This window comes from Lepidochelys kempii, chromosome 1 (genome assembly GCF_965140285.1).
Source record: "Lepidochelys kempii isolate rLepKem1 chromosome 1, rLepKem1.hap1, whole genome shotgun sequence".
Taxonomy (NCBI): Eukaryota; Metazoa; Chordata; order Testudines; family Cheloniidae; genus Lepidochelys; species Lepidochelys kempii.
The window spans coordinates 123,793,714-123,813,868 of NC_136380.1; the positions used below are offsets into that span (position 1 = coordinate 123,793,714).

General features: G+C 43.5%; 1 protein-coding gene and 1 long non-coding RNA gene across 6 annotated transcripts in view; one reads left to right on the forward strand and one right to left on the reverse strand.

The window, feature by feature from the left end:
* Positions 1-252: 252 nt before the first annotated feature.
* CYFIP1 (cytoplasmic FMR1 interacting protein 1) overlaps positions 253-20,155 on the reverse strand; it is a 131,110-nt gene continuing 111,207 nt past the window's right edge. For 3 of the 4 annotated variants that reach the window (XM_073353183.1, XM_073353192.2, XM_073353210.1), the window contains 6 exons: positions 14,679-14,809; positions 8,318-8,390; positions 6,909-7,003; positions 5,058-5,296; positions 4,031-4,178; positions 253-993 (listed from right to left, as the gene is read on the reverse strand). In XM_073353183.1, the coding sequence (XP_073209284.1) occupies positions 829-993; positions 4,031-4,178; positions 5,058-5,296; positions 6,909-7,003; positions 8,318-8,390; positions 14,679-14,809 (851 nt within the window). In that variant the 3' untranslated portion in view covers positions 253-828. Of the gene's footprint in view, positions 994-4,030; positions 4,179-5,057; positions 5,297-6,908; positions 7,004-8,317; positions 8,391-8,414; positions 8,732-14,678; positions 14,810-20,155 lie in introns of those variants that run through there. The other variant, XM_073353199.2, reaches the window with a different exon arrangement.
* LOC144930774 (uncharacterized) lies at positions 5,528-14,918 on the forward strand. 2 transcript variants are annotated; one of them, XR_013636132.1, is made up of 3 exons: positions 5,528-5,925; positions 8,599-8,763; positions 14,263-14,918. It is a non-coding gene; the product is annotated as an uncharacterized LOC144930774 (long non-coding RNA). The 2 variants fall into 2 exon arrangements; XR_013636131.1 differs by having other exon boundaries at positions 5,528-8,763.

Genomic DNA, 20,155 nt, shown 5'->3' on the forward strand with positions numbered 1-20,155 from the left:
TATAGGCTACAACAGTTCAGTGTATGCAAGGATCCCTTTCAAAAGATCATTTTAAACAGGGATTGCTTAACCTCAACTTGTAAAGAAAACTTTTTCATTTTTAATAACCTCAAACCAGAAAATGAGTTCTGTATGATACAAGTTTTCAAAAGGAAGAGTGAACAGACCCCCCACTGTGCTAGAACTTTTAAAATAATTAGTTTAATGTAGTGAGTATCAACCACCCCCAAAGAATCACTGCTTAAAAAGTGAGAATTTTAATTAATTAGCCTTTATTTCCATAATCACTAATCACACAATGCAATTTAATTTTGCCAAGGAAAAAAATTATTCACAAAGCACCCGCAGGAACCTTCTTTTTATAAAGACTAAGCAAGCAATTAATGCTTTTCTAATACATAAACAATTACAGTCAATTTTTTTAAATGTTTCTACAAAAAACCCAAAACAACCTCATGTTTTTTTAACCACCCTGACTCATATTTTGACAGATGAGGGAAAACCAGTTTGAACCAATCCAGTCTAAAATGATCACAGCAGGTGAGGGATGCAGAGGGGTTTGTAAGACACTAAGCCTTTTTCTTTACATTGCAGGCTTTTTATCAAAGTATATAAAATTTTAGTCTAGAAAAATAAGTATGGACTGTATACAATTATTGTGCTTGGAGACTGAAGATGACAAAGCACCACCCTTCAAAAGGCACAGGAAATAATGAAATACAGATTAGGGTATATTCCTTACAAGGGTTTTCCTCCTCTTAAGCTTAGAGCTTAACTAGGTGAAAAAGTACTGCCACTAAAGTAAAAAGCAAGGATGTCTCTCCACGCTTAGTTGCTAGCCAGAGACTGATGGATAGGGGGCTGGAAGCAGCGCACATGTTCCACGGGTGTACCTTCTCCATCACCAGACTTCATATATTTGTCCAAAATAGTAATTATCTCATTGTTCAGGATCTGGAATTTGCGAATTCTCTCAACCATTTTCTTCAAAGGCTGCAATGTCAAAAACATACATTCAGAAAAGAAGCTTTGAGATAAAAAAATCAGAACCAGCCTTTGATAAAACCAAGGAGAGCAACTGCCTCAACCCAGCAGACTTCTGCCAATTCAGCACCTCATGAACCAGTCTGGCCATAAGTATGAGAAAGTTTCTTGACACCTTAAATGACTGCTTCTTGGAGCAGCTAGTCCTGGAACCACCAGAGGAGAGGCAATTCTTGATTTAGTCCTATGTGAAACATAGGATCCGGTCGAGGAGGTGAATATAGCTGAACTGCTTAGTAATAGTGACCATAATCTAATAAAATTTAACATCCCTGGGGGGAGTGGAGGAGGGGGACACCCCAGCAGCCTACTATGGTAACATTTAATTTCAGAAAGGGGAGCTACACAAAACTGAGGAAGTTAGTTAAACAAAAATTAAAAGGTACAGTGCAAAAAGTGAAATCCCTGCAAGGAAACTTTTTAAAGACACCATAATCGAGGCTCAAATTAAAAAACAGAGAGGACCAAAAAAGTGCCACTGTGGCTAAACAACAAAGTAAAAGAAGCAGTTAGAGGCAAAAAGGCATCCTTTAAAAAGTGGAAGTTAAATCCTATTGAGGAAAATAGAACAGAGCATAAATTCTGGCAAGTGAAATGTAAAAATATATTTAGGAAGGCCAAAAAAGAATTTGAAGAACCGCTAGCCAAGGACTCAAAAAGTAACAGCAAAAAAAATTTTAAGTACATCAGAAGCCAAAAGCCTGCTAAATAACCAATGGGGCCACTGGATGATCAAGATGCTAAAGGAGCACTCAGAGAGGATAAGGCCATTGCAGAGAAACTAAATGAATTCTTTGCATCGGTCTTAACAGCTGAGGATGTGAGGGAGAGTCCCAAACCTGAGTCATTCTTTTTAGGTGACAAATCTGAGGAACTGTCCCAGATTGAGGTGTCATTAGAGAAGTTTTGGAACAAATTGATAAATTAAAGAGTAATATGCCAGCAGCACCAGACGGTATTCACCCAAGAGTTATGTAAATCAGCTTCTGTACCAGATGATTGTAGGATAACTAATGTGACGCCAATTTTAATTAAAGGCTCCACAGGTGAGCCTGACAATTACAGGCCAATAAGCCTAACTTCAGTAATGGGCAAATTGGTTGAAACTATATTAAAGAACAGAATTGTCACACATAGATTAATACGATTTGTTGAGGAAGAGTCAACTTGTTTTTTGTAAAGGGAAATCATGCCTCACCAATCTACTAGAATTTTTTGAGGGCTATCAACAAGCAGGTGGACAAGGGGGATCCAGTGGATATAGTGTACTTAGATTTTCAGGAAGCCTTTGACAAGGTCCCTCACCAAAGGCTCTTATGCAAAGTAAGCTGTTATGGGATAAGAGGAAAGGTCCTCTCCTGGATCAGTAACTGGTTAAAAGATAGAAAACAAAGGGTAGGAATAAATGGTCAGTTTCAGAATGGCAAGAGGTAAATAGTGGTGTCCCCCAGGGATCTGTACTGGGACCAGTACTGTTCAACATAGTCATAAATGATCTGGAAAAAGGGGTAAACAGTGAGGCGGCAAAATTTGCAGATGATTCAAAACTATTCAGGGACTGCAGGCTGTGATGAATTACAAGGGATCTCACAAAACTGCATGACTGGGCAACAAAATGGCAGATGAAATTCTATGTTGATAAATGCAAAGTAATGCATGTTGGAAAACATAATCCCAACTATACATATAAAACAATGGGGTCTAAATTAGCTGTTACCACACAAGAAAGAGATCTTGGAGTCATTGTGGATAGTTCTCTGAAAACATCCAAGCAATGTGCAGCGGCAGTGAAAAAAGCCAACAACGTTGGGAATCATTAAGAAAGGGATAGATAATAAGACAGAAAATATCATATTGCCTCTATATAAATCCATGGTGTGCCCACATCTTGAATACTGTGTGCAGATTAGGTTGCCCCATCTCAAAAATGATATATTGAAACTGGAAAAAGTACAGAAAAGAGCAACAAAAATGATTAGGGGCATGGAACAGCTTCCATATGAGGAGTGATTAATAAGACTGGGACTTTTCAGCTTGGGAAAGAGAAGACTAAGGGGGGGATATGATAGAGGTCGATAAAATCATGACTGATGTGGAGAAAGTAAATAAGGAAGTGTTATTTACTCCTCATAATAAAAACTAAGGGTCACTAAATTAATAGGCAGCAGATTTCAAACAAACAAATGGAAGTATTTCTTCACACCATGCACAGTCAACATGTGGAACTCCTTGGCCTTCACAACATCCTCTGGCAAAACTATAACAGGGTTAAAAAAAGAACTAGGTAAGTTCCTGGAGGATAGGTCCATTTATGGCTATTAACCAGGATTTGCAGGGATGGTGTCCCTAGTATCTGTTTGCCAGAAACTTGGAATTGGCGACAGAGGATGGCTCACTCAATGATTACCTGTTCTGTTCATTCCCTCTGGGGCACCTGGCATTGGCCACTGTCAGAAGACAGGATACTGGGGGCTGGATGGACCAGTGGTTTGACCCAGTATGGCCACCTTATGTAATGGAAAGAGGAAATAGTGCCAACTCTCTTAAGTCTGCCCCAGTGGTGGGGTGTGGTCTGGATAAGTTATGAATGTTTTCCAACCAGTGGTCGATGCAAAAAACCACTTAAAATTTTGTTTTTAAAGATCCACTCTGCTTATCAGAATTCCTGAAATAGTCCTTGGAGATGGGGATTAGAACTTCAGTAGGACTAGCCCTGTTCTAAAGGTACATATGTGCATCTAGATGGCATCATCTGTTTCATTAAATGTAAGAAAACCCATGTCATAATGAAAGGTAAAGGTTGGCTCAATTAAAATGCCAACCCTAACATAGAGTGCTATTAGCAAATGCTCTACTGCATAATCTTGGGCTTTGACTCCACTTTAAACGGTGATGGTTACAGATACCATGCAGCTCCATGCAAATAATTCCAGTTTTTTCCGACAAGTCATTGCAAATGAGTACAAAACCAATATTTTCAACATACCACATTCTTGATGACCTCATCTTTGCCATCATGCTTTTGTACTTTCAGTAAATGGTAGCAGAAATCCAAAACATCAAAGCGACGCTGCTGTCCCAAAAGCACAATGATCATACAGCCAGCCCAGTGCAGCCCATCTCCGAAGCACTGTCTGTAATAGAGTACAAAGTCTATGAAAATTGTATATTTCACCTAAAACTCCCAAGAACCAGTTAGCATGAACTATTGAGTCATCGGACATTTTCTCTTCAAAAAATAGGAGTCTAAAAACCATGCATAAGATGTTTTCCAGGCTGAGGTTTAAAACCCTCTCATTTAGGATCATTCTCTATTAAATGAACAATATTTAGAAACTGCAAGCACTAGAAATGCTGAAAATCTTTATCCAATTTTAAGTTCTTCCAAAAATATTTGCTCCCATTCCTCTGCAGCAGTGCTACTGTCACATTAACCAACAGAACAAACTGGCAATGCCATACCACCACATTTATTTGGTCCCTGTGGATTAAGGGGAGCAATGTCCTAAGACTTCCCATCAACAACTGGCCAATGACAGGCAAATGATAGCTCAATCTTTCCCTCTGAAAACTGACAAACATAATGCAAAGAACTAAAGAATTGAAGATTGCAGGACACTAACTTCTGAATTCTCATTCCTGCTGCTAACCCACAGAAAATAAGCAAGTACCTGATAAATTGCTTATAAAAGTTATTTTACTTAAATTCAGCAAATGTAGTGGGGTAAGCATCACTGGTGTTGAGAGGTGTACGCTAGGATCTCTTCCTTATGGGACCTTCTATTATGTACCAACGTATTTAAAATACATGATTTTTAAAAGATACAATTAATATCTGTGTTCCTGTGCTAATAGGCCCTCTCAATCCCTTGTTCTTTGTTCTGGGCTTGCCTCACTGAGCTATGTCAGAAATATGAACACCAGCATTATGTTTTGTATCCCCACTTCTAGCTGGGAAATACAATAAAGTTCTGTTGCAAACAAGTGCATAATTGGAAGCCTACGATACATACTCCACAGTAAACTCGTGTGTTCCCACAGGAATGCAGTATACAAACTGCATCGCACTCCAGAGACGGTGAAATTCCACACATTCATCCACATGCATCACACCATTGCTGGGAAGGGGGCCACGCCAGATTGGGTCATCTAGGAAGGTCCGAATCCTGGTCAAGATGACCTCAAACATGGATAGGCCGCAGCAGAGGCGTTCCTTGGTCAGCAAATCTCCTTCCCTTGCTATTGCAATTTGCTAAGATTGAGAGGACGAAATAAAAAGTAAATGAAACAGCATTTCAGATTAGTTATGGGGGAGGTGTGGTTTGTCTGAAAACCTTATATTAGCGCAGGACGAAGCTCTATTAGGGTGTTATGCTGATCTGAAAACACAGCAAAGAAAACCCCACAGCAAGATGCCTGTGCCAGCCAACTTCTGGGGCTCAGGCTGCAGGGCAGTTTCATAGCTGTGTAGACTTCTGGGCTCGGGCTGGAGCAAAGCTCTGGGGCCCTTCCACCCAGACGTCTACACCGCAGTGAAACAGCCCCACAGCCCGAGCCCTGTGAGCCCAAGTCGGCTGACACGGGCCAGCCGTGGGTTTTAATTTGCTGTGTAGACACACTCCAAGAGTGCTGTAAAACAGTTTACCTGCATGCCCCAATTCCAGTTCGGCACTTCGCCTTGGAGCAGATTCATTCAAGTGAATTCAGACTGAGTTGTTTAAACAAAAGTATATTTCTAGCTGGGTCACTAGTTTTGACTCTTCTTTTTGAACCAGTGCTTTTAAGGTCTCCTGGAGTCAAGGGTCAAGTGAAAGATGGAAGCCAGAAAACCTTTCTGAGTGGAAAGGTCAGATGCTGCTGTACTGCGCCATGGTTTGCAAGGTTGGTTTTTGTTTGGTTGCTTTTTTTAACTGAAATGAGTCAGAAGACAAAAATTGGTGTGTTCTGTTGTCCGCTGGCAGGCCCAGGTAATGGTCCCTCCCTCACATTGCTGATTCCCTGGCCTGCTGCTATCAGAGGCTGATGTGCTTCAAAGTGAGCATGAAGAGATCTGTACCACTGTAGTAAACTGAGATTTATAATCAATACTTGCTCTCTCTATATTGTACCAGCTTATGCCCTCCCATTGTAAGTTCTCTGCGGTAGGGACTGTTGCTTGCTCAGCACAGTTCACCTAACTCTACCCAGAGTGCTAAAGGTAGTCTGAACTCTATACTTGACATCATTCCCTTTTGGCCCCCCAAATCCCTATCTCTCAAGTACAAGGAGTCAGCTGTTGAAGCAAATGGGGAATGAAACACACTCTACAAGGACACAGAGGAGAATGGCCTCTGGACAGCAAGAGCAGCTCACTGACAAGGCATTGAGGAGGAAGAATGTTCTCTGTTGGTAATGAATTTTCCAGGAAAGCTCAGATCAAATAGAACAGCTGGTTTCCAAAAAGGTTCTGATTTTATCCAATTTGTTCACTGAATCACAAGAGAACAAATGACTTTTTTAAAAGGTCACAGAGAAAATCAGTTGCTTTTGGTGGAATTTGAACTGGGAGCCCCTTGGGTGCAAATCCTTTGCTTTACACATTATATTACAATAGTGTGCATGGAAATTAACACTTTAATCCTCTCCCAAAACCTAAAATGTCACCTCTGCACTGTCCCAAACATTCAGACAATAAGCCACCTGTGCACACAAGCTGCTGACCAACTTTACTGAATCCATGGATTTACTAGAGGCCCCATTGTGTGAACAATTTTTGTGTGACATTTGTAATTCTGACATGGCTACTGATATTGTAAGGGTCTCAGGTTTCTTGTGCACTGATATTTCTGCATAAAATGTCTGGGGCACAAAACGTAGGACATTACCTGGGGTGTTCCTAATCTTTCAATCAGAGGAACAAGATGGAGTGGAGCATATTTTGATTCTAGTCTTTTCATTTTAGCATCAAGTCTTTCACCCTCTGAAAGAGAGAAAAAAAAACAACCCACGTTATCCTTTAAAGTTAGGTGACTTCACTTTATAAACAAAGAACATTGCTGTACAGAAATTCGTGGTTTTATTGCAGTTTATTTTTGTCACAGTAGGAGCTGTGTAACTTGTTCCTTTGATGGGTAATTTCATTCAAAATGGCTTGCTTTTTCTTCAGTATGCATTTTATTTGATGCATAGTATCCACTGACAGGTTTATTCCTTTAACAATGTTACATTATACATTCAAGTTTAAAGAAACTAACTATACAGGCAAAAACTAGCAGTGAAACTCATTTTGTTATCAACTCATTTCTGCCCTCAAAATAAGGCTCTTATGCTGTCTATAACATACTTTGACCCCCATGCATACTTAGACAATTAAAATCACCCTTATCACATGCAAAATACTTGCCTTCAGAGGATGGGGTTATACTGAAGGTGTTTTATATATGGAAAGATTAAAAAAAAAAACCAACAAAAAACCCCAACACTCACCACTAGTGAGTAGGAAATGTTCTCTGGTGATTGGGTGAACAAAATTTGCAATGCTCTGGTTAGTCAAATGGCTGTCTACAGGGACTTGAGTAACTGCAATAAATCTGATCAGGCTCTTTCACTTTGTTATGTATGTGAATCCTATGAGCAGAGGCATAGATAGATCTGCTGCTGCTGGCAGTGGGGCAGAAGTAGGAAAAGAGGACCACCCAAAAAAAAAAAAAGAAAGAGCGGTAGAAGGATAAAATGGGGAACGGAAGCAGCTCACCTTCCAGCAGTCAGGAAGGGGAGAAAAGAAGACAGACTTGAAGGAACAAATCCTGCAAGGTAATTCAGCAAAGCATTTAAGCATGTGAAAAGTCTGTGGCAATCACGCATGTGGTTGTGCTTTGCTGGATCAGTGAGACAGTACTCAGCACCTTGCAGGATCTAGCCCTAACCCTCCCCATCCCCAAGTTTATTTTGCACACCTACAAGCCAAGGCTGATATGAAGGATGGGACCTCATAGCAAGTCCAGCATTCTCCAACCTCATCACCAAGTGGGGATGAGGCAGCGGTGGGCATATCACCAGTGTGCTGCACAGAGCATTCTCGATCACCCCACCCCCAGAGGCCCTGATTATAGGCTTAGGCCTCCTGCTTTTCTGTGTCCTGTACAATTTTCAGGCTTGCAGATACTCAGGAATTTGCTGTCGTTGCAAATGAATAGTTCTTGTGTAAAGAAAGTTTCAGAATGATGAATTCACCAACAAGGAAGCAACATCGGGGGTAATACTGCTGGAGAACAAATGCTCGTCCAGCCCATACCTTTGACATGAACCCTTGGTAGTATATTCTGGAACGGTGCAGCATGCAACAGGTCACAAACTTCCTCTAGCGACTAGAACAAAAAGAAACAAGAAGCATTTAGGAGTTAAAAAACAACAGCATGTCAAGGGCACCAAAATCTGCTTCTAAAACCATGCTGACATTCTAAAACAAATAGCGGCTGACACCAGAGGGCACCAAGCATCTACAGTTAGAACAAACACATGCTGCTTTTGGCTCCCTTTTCACAGAAGTACTTAGCAGCAATTTGGCTTTTGCAGGTTACCTTGGATTCACAAAGATTTACAGCAACTCTACCCACCCAGAGGTTGGCAGTTCTTAAAGGACAGAGGCTATTTATTGAAAAGACGAATGCAGAATGACGAAGTTCTGTGTTAAAGTGGCAGACGGCTCCTGTGTAGACACACACAAATGTGAACAAAGCAGTGAGTTATGTTTTTATTTTTACCAACACTGTTCCCATAACCCATTATCACCCAGAAACATGTCTCCCAGAAAAAAAGTCTCAGATGCAGAAAACTAATGGCATGGGAGAGAGGGGGCCCAGCATGGAACATTTCAAATCTTTAAACTATAAGGAATAAAAAAAATAAAATTGTTTCACAAATATTAAAAAATATCCATAAAGTTGGATGTGTTTGCTTCTGGAAATCCCTGTATGTTCTCAGTGTATGAAACAGCCAAGAGCAGAACCTGAGATAAGAGCTAGACTCATCTGAGGCCTCTTCAGAACCAAACTTGAGAAATAGTATGTTTTCATTTTTATTTTTCATTAACATTAATGGTTTTAACAATCCCCAGAGAGGAGAGACGATTTCATGTTCCATGACTTATTTCAATCAAACACAAGGAACTGGCCCTTTTCCAAAGAAATTAAATCATTTACCCACAGTGAGTAAAATTCTCTAACAGTCAGTCAATCTAATTAGTAGCAGTAGTACACATTTATATTGTGGTAGCACTCAAAGGCCTAATTGGGACTGGAGCCCCATGGTACTTCTGAGCACTGGACACATAGGTAAGAGGTAATCCCTGCCCAGAAGTCTTACAATCTAAGAAAGACACAAGCACATGAAGAGTAGGGCTCCGGGACACTAGAGGGTGTCACACACAGTTGTTGCTTCTGTAGGTCAAGTACGTTGCACACACCGGGGCGCCTTGGATCTCTCCTTGCCCTCCTTCCCTCACAAAAACCTACAAACAAATGCATTCGATGAAGAACTGGCACAGCTTTGTTAGTGACAGGTTTTGCATTTTTAATGGGCGTAGAAGAATGGCAATAAGTGGGGAAATTAGAGTAAGGGAGCAGGAAAAAAGAAGGAGAAGAGGGACAGTCATAACATCCTTGCCTGCTGATAGGCAGACAACAACATAGTCATCATGGCAAAGGTTAGCCTAAGGAGAGCTGTATGGATAGCATCAGGGAGCTGTTCCCCCATGCATAAAGGGCAATGTGGGTAGCATGAAGGTGCTTATGGGGAAGGTTGACTGCTGGGTGGTAAAGGCTGGGAATGCTGCCAGAGCAATGGCGGGGGGGTGCAATCAGCTAGTTAGGATGGGGCTATGTTGCAAAGGTAGAGACAAGAGGCTTATATGAGTTGGAGAGGTGAAAAAGGAACCAGAGGAGGGATTCAAGAGAGGGGTGCTGTGGTCAGAACAAAGAGCCAGGAAGATCTTAGCAGTAGCATTTTGAATGGACTATCTGAATGTTGTAGTAGTCGAGGCCAAATGAGTCTAAAATGAGTCTTTAGACCTGCTTTGGCTTTTGGAATTAGGAAGCAGCAGGAATAGAACCTCTTTCCTCTCAAGTGAAAGGCAACCTCCTTCTCAGCTCCCACCCGAAGGAGTTAGTGGACTTCTTGCTCCATCAGATGGGTCTCTGAAGAGGGACAGGGAGGGGGGATGGAAAGGTGGGGTGGACAGGAATTGTGCTGAAAACCCAGTGGTCTTAGGTGATTTGGGTCCAGGCGTCCAGGACATAAGAAAGGTGGTTGGAAAATGGGGGTCGCTGGATCTAGTGCAGAGGGGATTGCGATATTGACCTCGAGTGTCTCGTCAAAGTGAGTGCTTTGATGACTCAGGGTGCCGAGGAGCTGACTGCATAAGGCCTGGCGAGGAAGACTGGGGAGGGGACCTGCAATCTTTTCCCACTGTTCTCAGCACCCAGTGGCCTGATGTGATACGGGACCACACCAGGCTGAAATAGGAGAGTTGTCTGGAAACAAGGGGCGGGGGAAGGGGCAGGATTTGGTATGGGAACTGATAGAACACCCCTCAAGTGTGCCCCTTCAAAAAAATTCTGCTTGGGACCTTGTGGAGGTCTGTGAGAGCCCAGTAATGAGGTAGAGGTGAAAGGTGGCTGTGGCACGTGCTCTTAACCCCTGCCTCGTTTCTTAAACGGGTCTTGGCGAGACAGAGCCGGGAAGCAGACCAGGGTGCTTTCGCTAAGATGCAGGGGCATAGAAGCCCAGGGGCCACTGATGGTGGCTCTAGAATCTGTCAGGCCAGGGAACTCCGCATCTGTCTGTTCAGAGAAGAGGGAAGCTCAAACGGAAGGTCCTGAATGGGCTGCTGAACCTCGAGTGATCGTCCTGAGGGTTGGAGTCAAGAGCAGCTTTGCATGACCACTGCTGATGCCTTTATTCTATCAGCTATGTCAAGGGAAGCCTGAAGGGAGGCCCTGGCTAGTCTTCCCTTTCTCCATCAGGGCGGAGAATTCCTGTCTGGATTCCTGTGGCAGAGAGTCCTTGAATTTTGACAGAGCGGCCCTTCTCTCAGACGCCACCAAGTACAAACGACTGGAAGGCGGTCCTGATACCGGGGGGATATCCAATAGATTCCAAAAAGGCCATTGGTCTGGCACTGATCACTGCCCACTGGGCCAGGCGCCTGGAGGAGCACCCCCACCGGGATCAGATGGACCGTAGGTTGGGTACTGCTATTGGTCCCTCGGTTGGGTGCAGGACTCCACCTCTGACTCTGAGGACAAGTTGGCTCGAGAGGACCCTGGGGGATGGTACCCCTCGCTTCCGTCAGCCAGAGCCGAGGGTCCAGGGAACAGCGCTGGAGCAGGAAGTCTTCGCTAACATCAGCAGGTTGGTATCAGTGCTGGATAGGAGCTTGGGGCAATATGCTTCCTTCTGCTTGATGACCTCACCGGTGCCAGAACTTGCTCCGCTGGGGTCTGCGGAACCAGGAGAGCCATTAGGTCCCTGACTGCTGCAAATGTCTCTGGGGCGGACAGCACCGCGTCCCACTGGCACCACAACGTTCACCCGGTGTCCGAGGATGGTGCTGCACTGGACTTATGAGCAGGGTGGAGTCGACGGTGCTGCTTGCCGGCATACAGGAGTCGCTGCTGGAATAGCACTCCACACTAATGCTGAGGTACTCAGCGCAGAGTCCGACCGGCTTGGCTCGGACTTTGGTCTGAGTGCAGCTTCCATCAGGATGTACCTTAGCTTAGCCCGCCTGTCCTTTTTCATATGAGGCTTGAACTGGCAGCAGATCTGGCAACGTTCTCGTATGTGAGCCTCCCCCAGACACTTCAGACACCTGGAGTGCAGGTCACTCACCGGCATGGGCATGCCTCAGGAGGCGCAGGGTTTGAAGCCCAGATACTGGGGCATGCCAGGCCCCAAGGGCAGAGGATGTTCTTCTAAGCAAGTGGGGGTCTACGTGTATAACACTACTACTAGAAGAGATAAACTGAAGGTAACTAAACTCGTGAAAGAACAGAACAACAGAACCATCCACGAATGCCTGGCCAAGGCAAGGGAAGTTGTTCCAGTGGCGGTCACAGGCGGTAAAGAAGGAACTGAGAGGGCACGGGGCCGCCTAGGGCCCTTATACTGGCGCATGGCACCAGAGGGTACTAGAGCCAGCCTGACGGATACCGCTGAGGGAAAGATCTGCAGCGACTGCGCACACAGCGTGCGCACACTAACGTGGAATGGAAATCAGCAAGCACTCAAAGAAGAACAAGGTCTTATAATGGGAAGTGTCACACACATTAAACTAGAGGCGTCGCCACCTGTGCCACTTCCCCCCTTTATACTGCCTTGTATCCACCTGAGGGTCACAAAGCAGCACATAATTTAACCTCACAACATCCCTGTGTATCCTTATTTTACAGACAGGGAAAACTGAAGCAAAAAGAGAGAGAGAGACTTGGTCACACAGCAAGTCTTTGGCCCAGATCTCCTTAGCTCCCACACCATACAGCCCATTGTACATTATCTAAGAGCATAAGGAGGACATACTGGGTCAGACCACTGGTCCATCCAGCCCCCAGTATCCTGTCTTCCGTCTGTGGCCAATGGCAGGTGCCCCAGAGGGAATGAACAGAACAGGTAATCATTGAGTGAGCCATCCTCTGTCGCCAATTCCAAGTTTCTGGCAAACAGAGGCTATGGATATTCAGAGCATGAGGTTGCATCTGTGCCCATCCTAGTAATAGCCATTGATGGACCCTTATCCTCCCTGAACTTATTTAGTTCTTTTTTGAATCCTGTTATATAGCTTTAGCCTTCACAACATCCTCTGGCAATTTAAAATATAAAAATAAAAATGTGTTTGAGTTGCTATTGCAGCCTTGGCAGATATACTGCCTGACCCTCAGCTAGTACTTAATAGTGATGTTGTGTTACATTGTGTACTTAAGAACATCTAGAAGCTCATTGATGAAGTCTGTTGTGCCAGTTCACTCTGTTCTTCAGTTAAATATAGAGCCACATAAATTCTTGATATGCTAATGTTTATGTTTCTAAAGAGAAAAAAACAGCTCCCTCATTTTCTTTGTCATCTAGTCATTTGTTACACAAACTCTGAGTTTAAAGAACAAACGGAATATTCCATATGTGATCTCCCTTTCCCCTACCAATCTGTCCCCTCCACACAGGGGTATGGGAATTTAACAGAAATTCAAGAATTTTAAAACAGAAATAAGTAGGATGTATCCATTTCAAGCCGTCAACAACCTGAAGACCACCTTATGTGCCACATTAGTTTCTATACATGAATCATGGAATACAAATCCAGTACATTGTTATTCCTCTTTTTAGATACCTGAGAGGCACTCAGATTTTATGACAATAAGAGACCAGAAGTACCCATACAGAGAGAACTAATTACTGCCTTCCTCCAAAAAACACTAAGCAAAACCTGGAGCACAGGATAAGAAGATTACTATATGGTATAGAGAACAGTGTATTGAAAATATTGCAACCACAGACAGCCAACTTAGTACAGATGGGATTTGGAAGTTGTATCTGTTTTCACTGGTACAATATTTTCAGATGCACTCTTCCATCACATGGAGTTCCAAGGGGGCATGCACAAATTCATGGTTGGTGTAGTGCCATCTCACGGACATTCAATAACCCACATAGGAAGAGCAATGGCTTTAACACCTGAGGTATGATTGACAGTATATGGAGAAACAAGGATTTAAATTTCTACTTTCCCTAAATGAGTTTATTTCAAAATGTCCACTAGAATTGCAGATGTTAGAGATGGGAAAAACCTTTCAAGCCTAGTCCACTCCCACTGCTAATGCAGGACTGTGCAAAGCAGTAGGTGTTCTACATTTTTTCCCCAGTCAAGTGGTAAATGTCTCAAGCTATGGGGACTACATACTCTCTTAAGCAGACTATGCCATGTTTCACGGCAAAAATGATGTACCAGATCTAACAACAAAACATGAGGCAAAGAGTTTTACCAAATGTGTTCTTTTAGGCTCTTGGATTTTTACATACAATTTCAATAGCTTGTGTGATTAGTGCTAGCAGAAGATAATATAAACCATACAGTCATGATTACATTTTAATTTTAAGTAGAGGGGCTTATATTATGTAGACAAAGAGAGGGTACTCCTTGTTTGTGAGCCAAAGCTCTCTTCTGATTATTTCGCACTTTTATTCTAGGACTGGTATTCCCTACCTTCTCCGTTTCCATCTGCTACCACTGTGGCAATTTACCTTTGCTTGTGAAGTTAAGATGCATAGACCCACCCCAACCTTCAGGATGCACAGACCCATCCCCAACCACCCATAAACTGGACAGCAAGGGGAGCTGAGAAAGAAGTGGAGCTGGCACTGTTGTCCTCAGCATTCAACTATGTCCATACATTGGTACCGAGTCTGAGCTTTGCAAGGCTGTAAGAGAGAACTCACCAATGTTTCTGCACCCAGAAGATATTTTTTCTAAAGGGAGATTTTTCTGCAATTGCAGAAAACTTTCCAACGTTATGTCTGTAGTTTTCACTTAAGGCATCAATGACTGATTTTTGAAGAATGTTTTTAGATACATATGGTGTTAGAGTAACTTCCTAAGCACCTACCAGACTCTGTTCGATGAGTAGACAGAAGAGCACAGCATTTCCCACTTCCCGCAAATTCTGGAAACACACAGTCTTCAGTTCTGCATATTCGACAATGTCCTTCAGCTGATGGTGGAAAAATTCCAGGATACCTGAGATGTGTGTGTGTGTGTGTGTGTGTGTGTGTGTGTGTGTGTATATATATATATAAAAAAAAAAAGAAAAGAAAAAAGGTGAAAACCTTTGAGCAGTCAAGGCTAATTATTTCAATAGTTATCACATACACATCTATTAGCTTGCTGAAATCAGCTGATAAAAAATCTAGTTAAGTGGATAAAATCATATGGAGCAGAAATAGTTTCCCCTTTACCAAAACAGCAGATAGTGGGGTGAGATGTGGAGTGGAACAAGAGGGAAAAGTTGATGTAGATATCAAGTCCCTCACTGGCTCACTGAGGATGAATATAATTGTAGAGCTTTGTACAACTTTTTTTCTAGTAGCATCTTTCATGCAAGGAATGCAAGCCAAGTCTACAGAAGGCAGGGGGCAGGGGGATGGGAGAACACATGGAACTGTATCCAGCAAGACAGTGACCCTGAAAAGGATTTGGGATCATAGTGGTCAAACAACTGAAGATGCGCTCCCAGTGGAATGCACCTTATATCTAATTTGAATTTGTCTGACTAACTTCCAGCTATTGGTTCTTGTTTTGCCTTTTTCTGCTAGGTTAAAGAGCCCTTTAGGACTTGGTATTTTCTCCCCACCAAGGTACTTACACACCATTATCAAGTTACTTTGATCTTCTGTTAATAAGGGTTAATATTTTGTATACTAAAATAAAATACTGGGTATTCTATATCCACCCCAAGCGATAGAGCTCCTTGCAGCCACTCTGAAAAAACATCTGCTTCCTTTGCACAGCCCCAGGCTCCATAAAGGATATGCTGTTAAAGGAGTGTGTGTTATAAACAGACATTTAGCTGGGTCCCATTTCACACACTGCTATCCTTCACCTGCACTTGAAATTATGGCTTAAGAGCTGCATATTACCTATTTTAGTTTATTTCAGTAAAAAAAAACCTACAAGAAGCAAATAAGACACAAAAAAGGTTTTGATGAAAATATTTTTAGTGTTCAGTTTTACACGATGCTTAATAATAAATCCCTGAAAGCTTATTATATTGTTTTACCAAACAGTGAGCTTGTTTTTAATCCATGCTCTGGATCTACAATTTAGAGTAACCACATGTCCCCGAGCACCAGGAATGTCCCGCTTTTCAGGGCCTGGCCCAGTTGGTTTTACAAACAAGGTTTTGTCCCAGATTTTTTTTTTTTTAAATAAATTCCTGAGACAGTGAAACTGTCAGCAGGATGGCTGAGGGCAAGGACTACCTCCAGCTCTCCTGTCACACACTGCCACTCTGCTCTCTCATCACAGTCCCTGCCATGGGACTTCCCAGAGACGTACCACACACACACACACACACACACACACTTGAGTCAGCCTCCCCAGCTCCGAGTCAGACTCATCCTGCCTAGAATCATAGAATATCAGGGTTGGAAGGGACCTCAGGAGGTCATCTAGTCCAACCCCCTGCTCAAAGCAGGACCAATCCCCAACTAAATCATCCCAGCCAGGGCTTTGTCAAGCCTGACCTTAAAAATATCTAAGGAAGGAGATTCCACCACCTCCCTCGGTAACGCAGTTCCAGTGTTTCACCACCCTCCTAGTGAAAAAGTTTTTCCTAATATCCAATCTAAACCTCCCCCACTGCAACTTGAGACCATTACTCCTCGTTCTGTCATCAGCTACCACTGAGAACAGTCTAGATCCATCCTCTTTGGAACCCCCTTTCAGGTAGTTGAAAGCAGCTATCAAATCCCCCCTCATTCTTCTCTTCCACAGACTAAACAATCCCAGTTTCCCTCAGCCTCTCCTCATAAGTCATGTGTTCCAGTCCCCTAATCATTTCTGTTGCCCTCCGCTGGACTCTTTCCAATTTTTCCACATCCTTCTTGTAGTATGGGGCCCAAACCTGGACACAGTACTCCAGATGAGACCTCACCAATGTCGAATAGAGGGGAACAATCACGTCCCTCGATCTGCTGGCTATGCCCTTACTTATACATCCCAAAATGCCATTGGCCTTCTTGGCAACAAGGGCACACTGTTGACTCAGTTCAGCTTCTCATCCACTGTAACCCCTAGGTCCTTTTCTGCAGAACTGCTGCCTAGCCATTCGGTCCCTAGTCTGTAGCGGTGCATAGGATTCTTCCATCCTAAGTGCAGGACTCTGCACTTGTCCTTGTTGAACCTCATCAGATTTCTTTTGGCCGATCCTCTAATTTGTTTAGGGCCCTCTGTATCCTATCCCTACCCTCCAGCATATCTACCTCTCCTCCCAGTTTAGTGTCATCTGCAAACTTGCTGAGGGTGCGATCCACACCATCCTCCAGATCATTTATGAAGATATTGAACAAAACCGGCCCCAGGACCGACCCTTGGGGCACTCCACTTGATACCGGCTGCCAACTAGACATGGAGCCATTGATCACTACCCATTGAGCCCAAAAATCTAGCCAGCTTTCTATCCACCTTATAGTCCATTCATCCAGCCCATACTTCTTTAACTTGCTGGCAAGAATACTGTGGGAGACAGTGTCAAAAACTTTGGTAAAGTCAAGGAACAACACGTCCACCGCTTTCCCCTCATCCACAGAGCCAGTTATCTCGCCATAGAAGGCAATTAGATTAGTCAGGCAGGACTTGCCCTTGGTGAATCTATGCTGACTGTTCCTGATCACTTTCCTCTCCTCTAAGTGCTTCAGAATTGATTCCTTGAGGACCTGATCCATGATTTTTCCAGGGACTGAGGTGAGGCTGACTGGCCTGTAGTTCCCAGGATGCTCCTCCTTCCCTTTTTTAAAGATGGGCACTACATTAGCCTTTTTCCAGTTGTTCGGGACTTCCCCGGATCACCATGAGTTTTCAAAGATAATGGCCAATGACTCTGCAATCACATCCGCCAACTCCTTTAGCACTCTCGGATGCAGCGCATCCGGCCCCATGGACTTGTGCTCGTCCAGCTTTTCTAAATAGTCCTGAACCACTTCTTTCTCCACAGAGAGCTGGTCACCTCCTCCCCATGCTGTGCTGCCCAGTGCAGTAGTCTGGGAGCTGACCTTGTTCGTGAAGACAGAGGCAAAAAAAGAATTGAGTACATTAGCTTTTTCCACATCCTCTGTCACTAGGTTGCCTCCCTCATTCAGTAAGGGGCCCACACTTTCCTTGACTTTCTTCTTGTTGCTAACATACCTGAAGAAACCCTTCTTGTTACTCTTAACATCTCTTGCTAGCTGCATCTCCAGGTGGGATTTGGCCTTCCTGATGTCACTCCTGCATCCCCGAGCTATATTTTTATACTCTTCCCTGGTCATTTGTCCACTCTTCCACTTCTTGTAAGCTTCTTTTTTGTGTTTAAGATCAGCAAGGATTTCACTGTTAAGCCAAGCTGGTCGCCTGCCATATTATTCTTTCTACACATCGGGATGGTTTGTCCCTGTAACCTCAATAAGGATTCTTTAAAATACAGCCAGCTCTCCTGGACTACTTTCCCCCTCATGTTACTCTCCCAGGGGATCCTGCCCATCAGTTCCCTGAGGGAGTCAAAGTCTGCTTTTCTGAAGTCCAGGGTCTGTATTCTGCTGCTCTCCTTTCTTCCCTGTGTCAGGATCCTGAACTCAACCATCTCATGGTCACTGCCTCCCAGGTTCCCATCCACTTTAGCTTCCCCTACTAAATCTTCCCGGTTTGTGAGCAGCAGGTCAAGAAGAGCTCTGCCCCTAGTTGATTCCTCCAGCACTTGCACCAGGAAATTGTCCCCTACCCTTTCAAAAAACTTCCTGGATTGTCTGTGCACCGCTGTATTGCTCTCCCAGCAGATATCGGGGTGATTGAAGTCTCCCATGAGAACCAGGGCCTGCGATCTAGTACCTTCCGTGAGTTGCTGGAAGAAAGCCTCGTCCACCTCATCCCCCTGGTCTGGTGGTCTATAGCAGACTCCCACCTCGACATCACCCTTGTTGCTCACACTTCTAAACTTAATCCAGAGTCACTCAGGTTTTTCTGCAGTTTCATACTTGAGCTCTGAGCAGTCATACTGCTCCCTTATATACAGTGCAACTCCCCCACCTTTTCTGCCCTACCTGTCCTTCCTGAACAGTTTATATCCATCCGTGACAGTACTCCAGTCATGTGAGTTATCCCACCAAGTCTCTGTTATTCCAATCACATCATAATTCCTTGACTGTGCCAGGACTTCCAGTTCTCCCTGCTTGTTTCCCAGGCTTCTTGCATTTGTGTATAGGCACTTGAGAGAACTCACTGATCATCCCTCTTTCTCAGTATAAGGCAGGACCACTGCCCTCTCACATGCTCCTGCTCGTGCTTCCTCCCGGTATCCCACTTCCCCACTTACCTCAGGGCTTTGGTCTCCTTCCCCCGGTGAACCTAGTTTAAAGCCCTCCTCACTAGGTTAGCCAGCCTCTGGCAAGGTGGAGGAATTCAAATCCTTGATTGATTCAAATTAGGGTGAAACTTTGTAAAACTAATTTTAATATTTATGCTACTGCAACTTTAGATTAAAGCTCTTTATGAATTAAGTTATAAATGCCAGAATGAGCATGGGATGACGGTGGTTATTAAATGACACTACCAGTATTCCCCACATGCAATCACCACCTTACCCAGAGGGTGAACAAATTCCCCCTACAGCTCTGACTATGCAAGTCAGATGCTATGGAACCACGAAACAACAATTGTACAAACAGCAGTATTTGCTTGAGATCAGAGCAGAAAATATCTTCAAGTTCTGGCTAGTGCTTCAGTGACCCCAACCTTTATCTACATCTGACCACATCATAAGAAGTACATATGTTGCTTTTGGAAAAGATTAAGCAATATACAACAAAAAAGGAGGAAACCCTTCTAGGAGCCTTTAAAAAAAGCTCAGATCACCAAAGAGCCCTGGCAGCGACAGTCTTATTTCTTTGTCTGCAGCATTCCTTCTCCCCACTGCTAATTTGTGAACATAAATACAATATGCACATTTGTAAGTTATTGAATCATCTGAATATACACAATATCCCCAAGATAAAAACATTTAGTTTTTTTTCCAGGCTAACAGTAATTTTAATTAAATCCCTTCATTTGTACAAGGCTGGGGAGGGTAGGTGTAACTAGGAAGTATTTAATGTTATTCATACGTATAACCTCTGCAGCTGTCTTACATCACTCTCATCAGAAACAAAGGTTGTTTGACATAAAATGTATTTCGTAAATGCAGAGGATTAACAAAGGATTAGGCCCCATCTCTGCTTCCTAAATCCTATCTCAAAAGAGCTCACATGGCAGATGTCACATTTCAGTGATGTGGTCTAGCTTTCTAAATTAATTAGCACACAGATTAAGTCGACATAGGCAATTTAAAACGGGTTG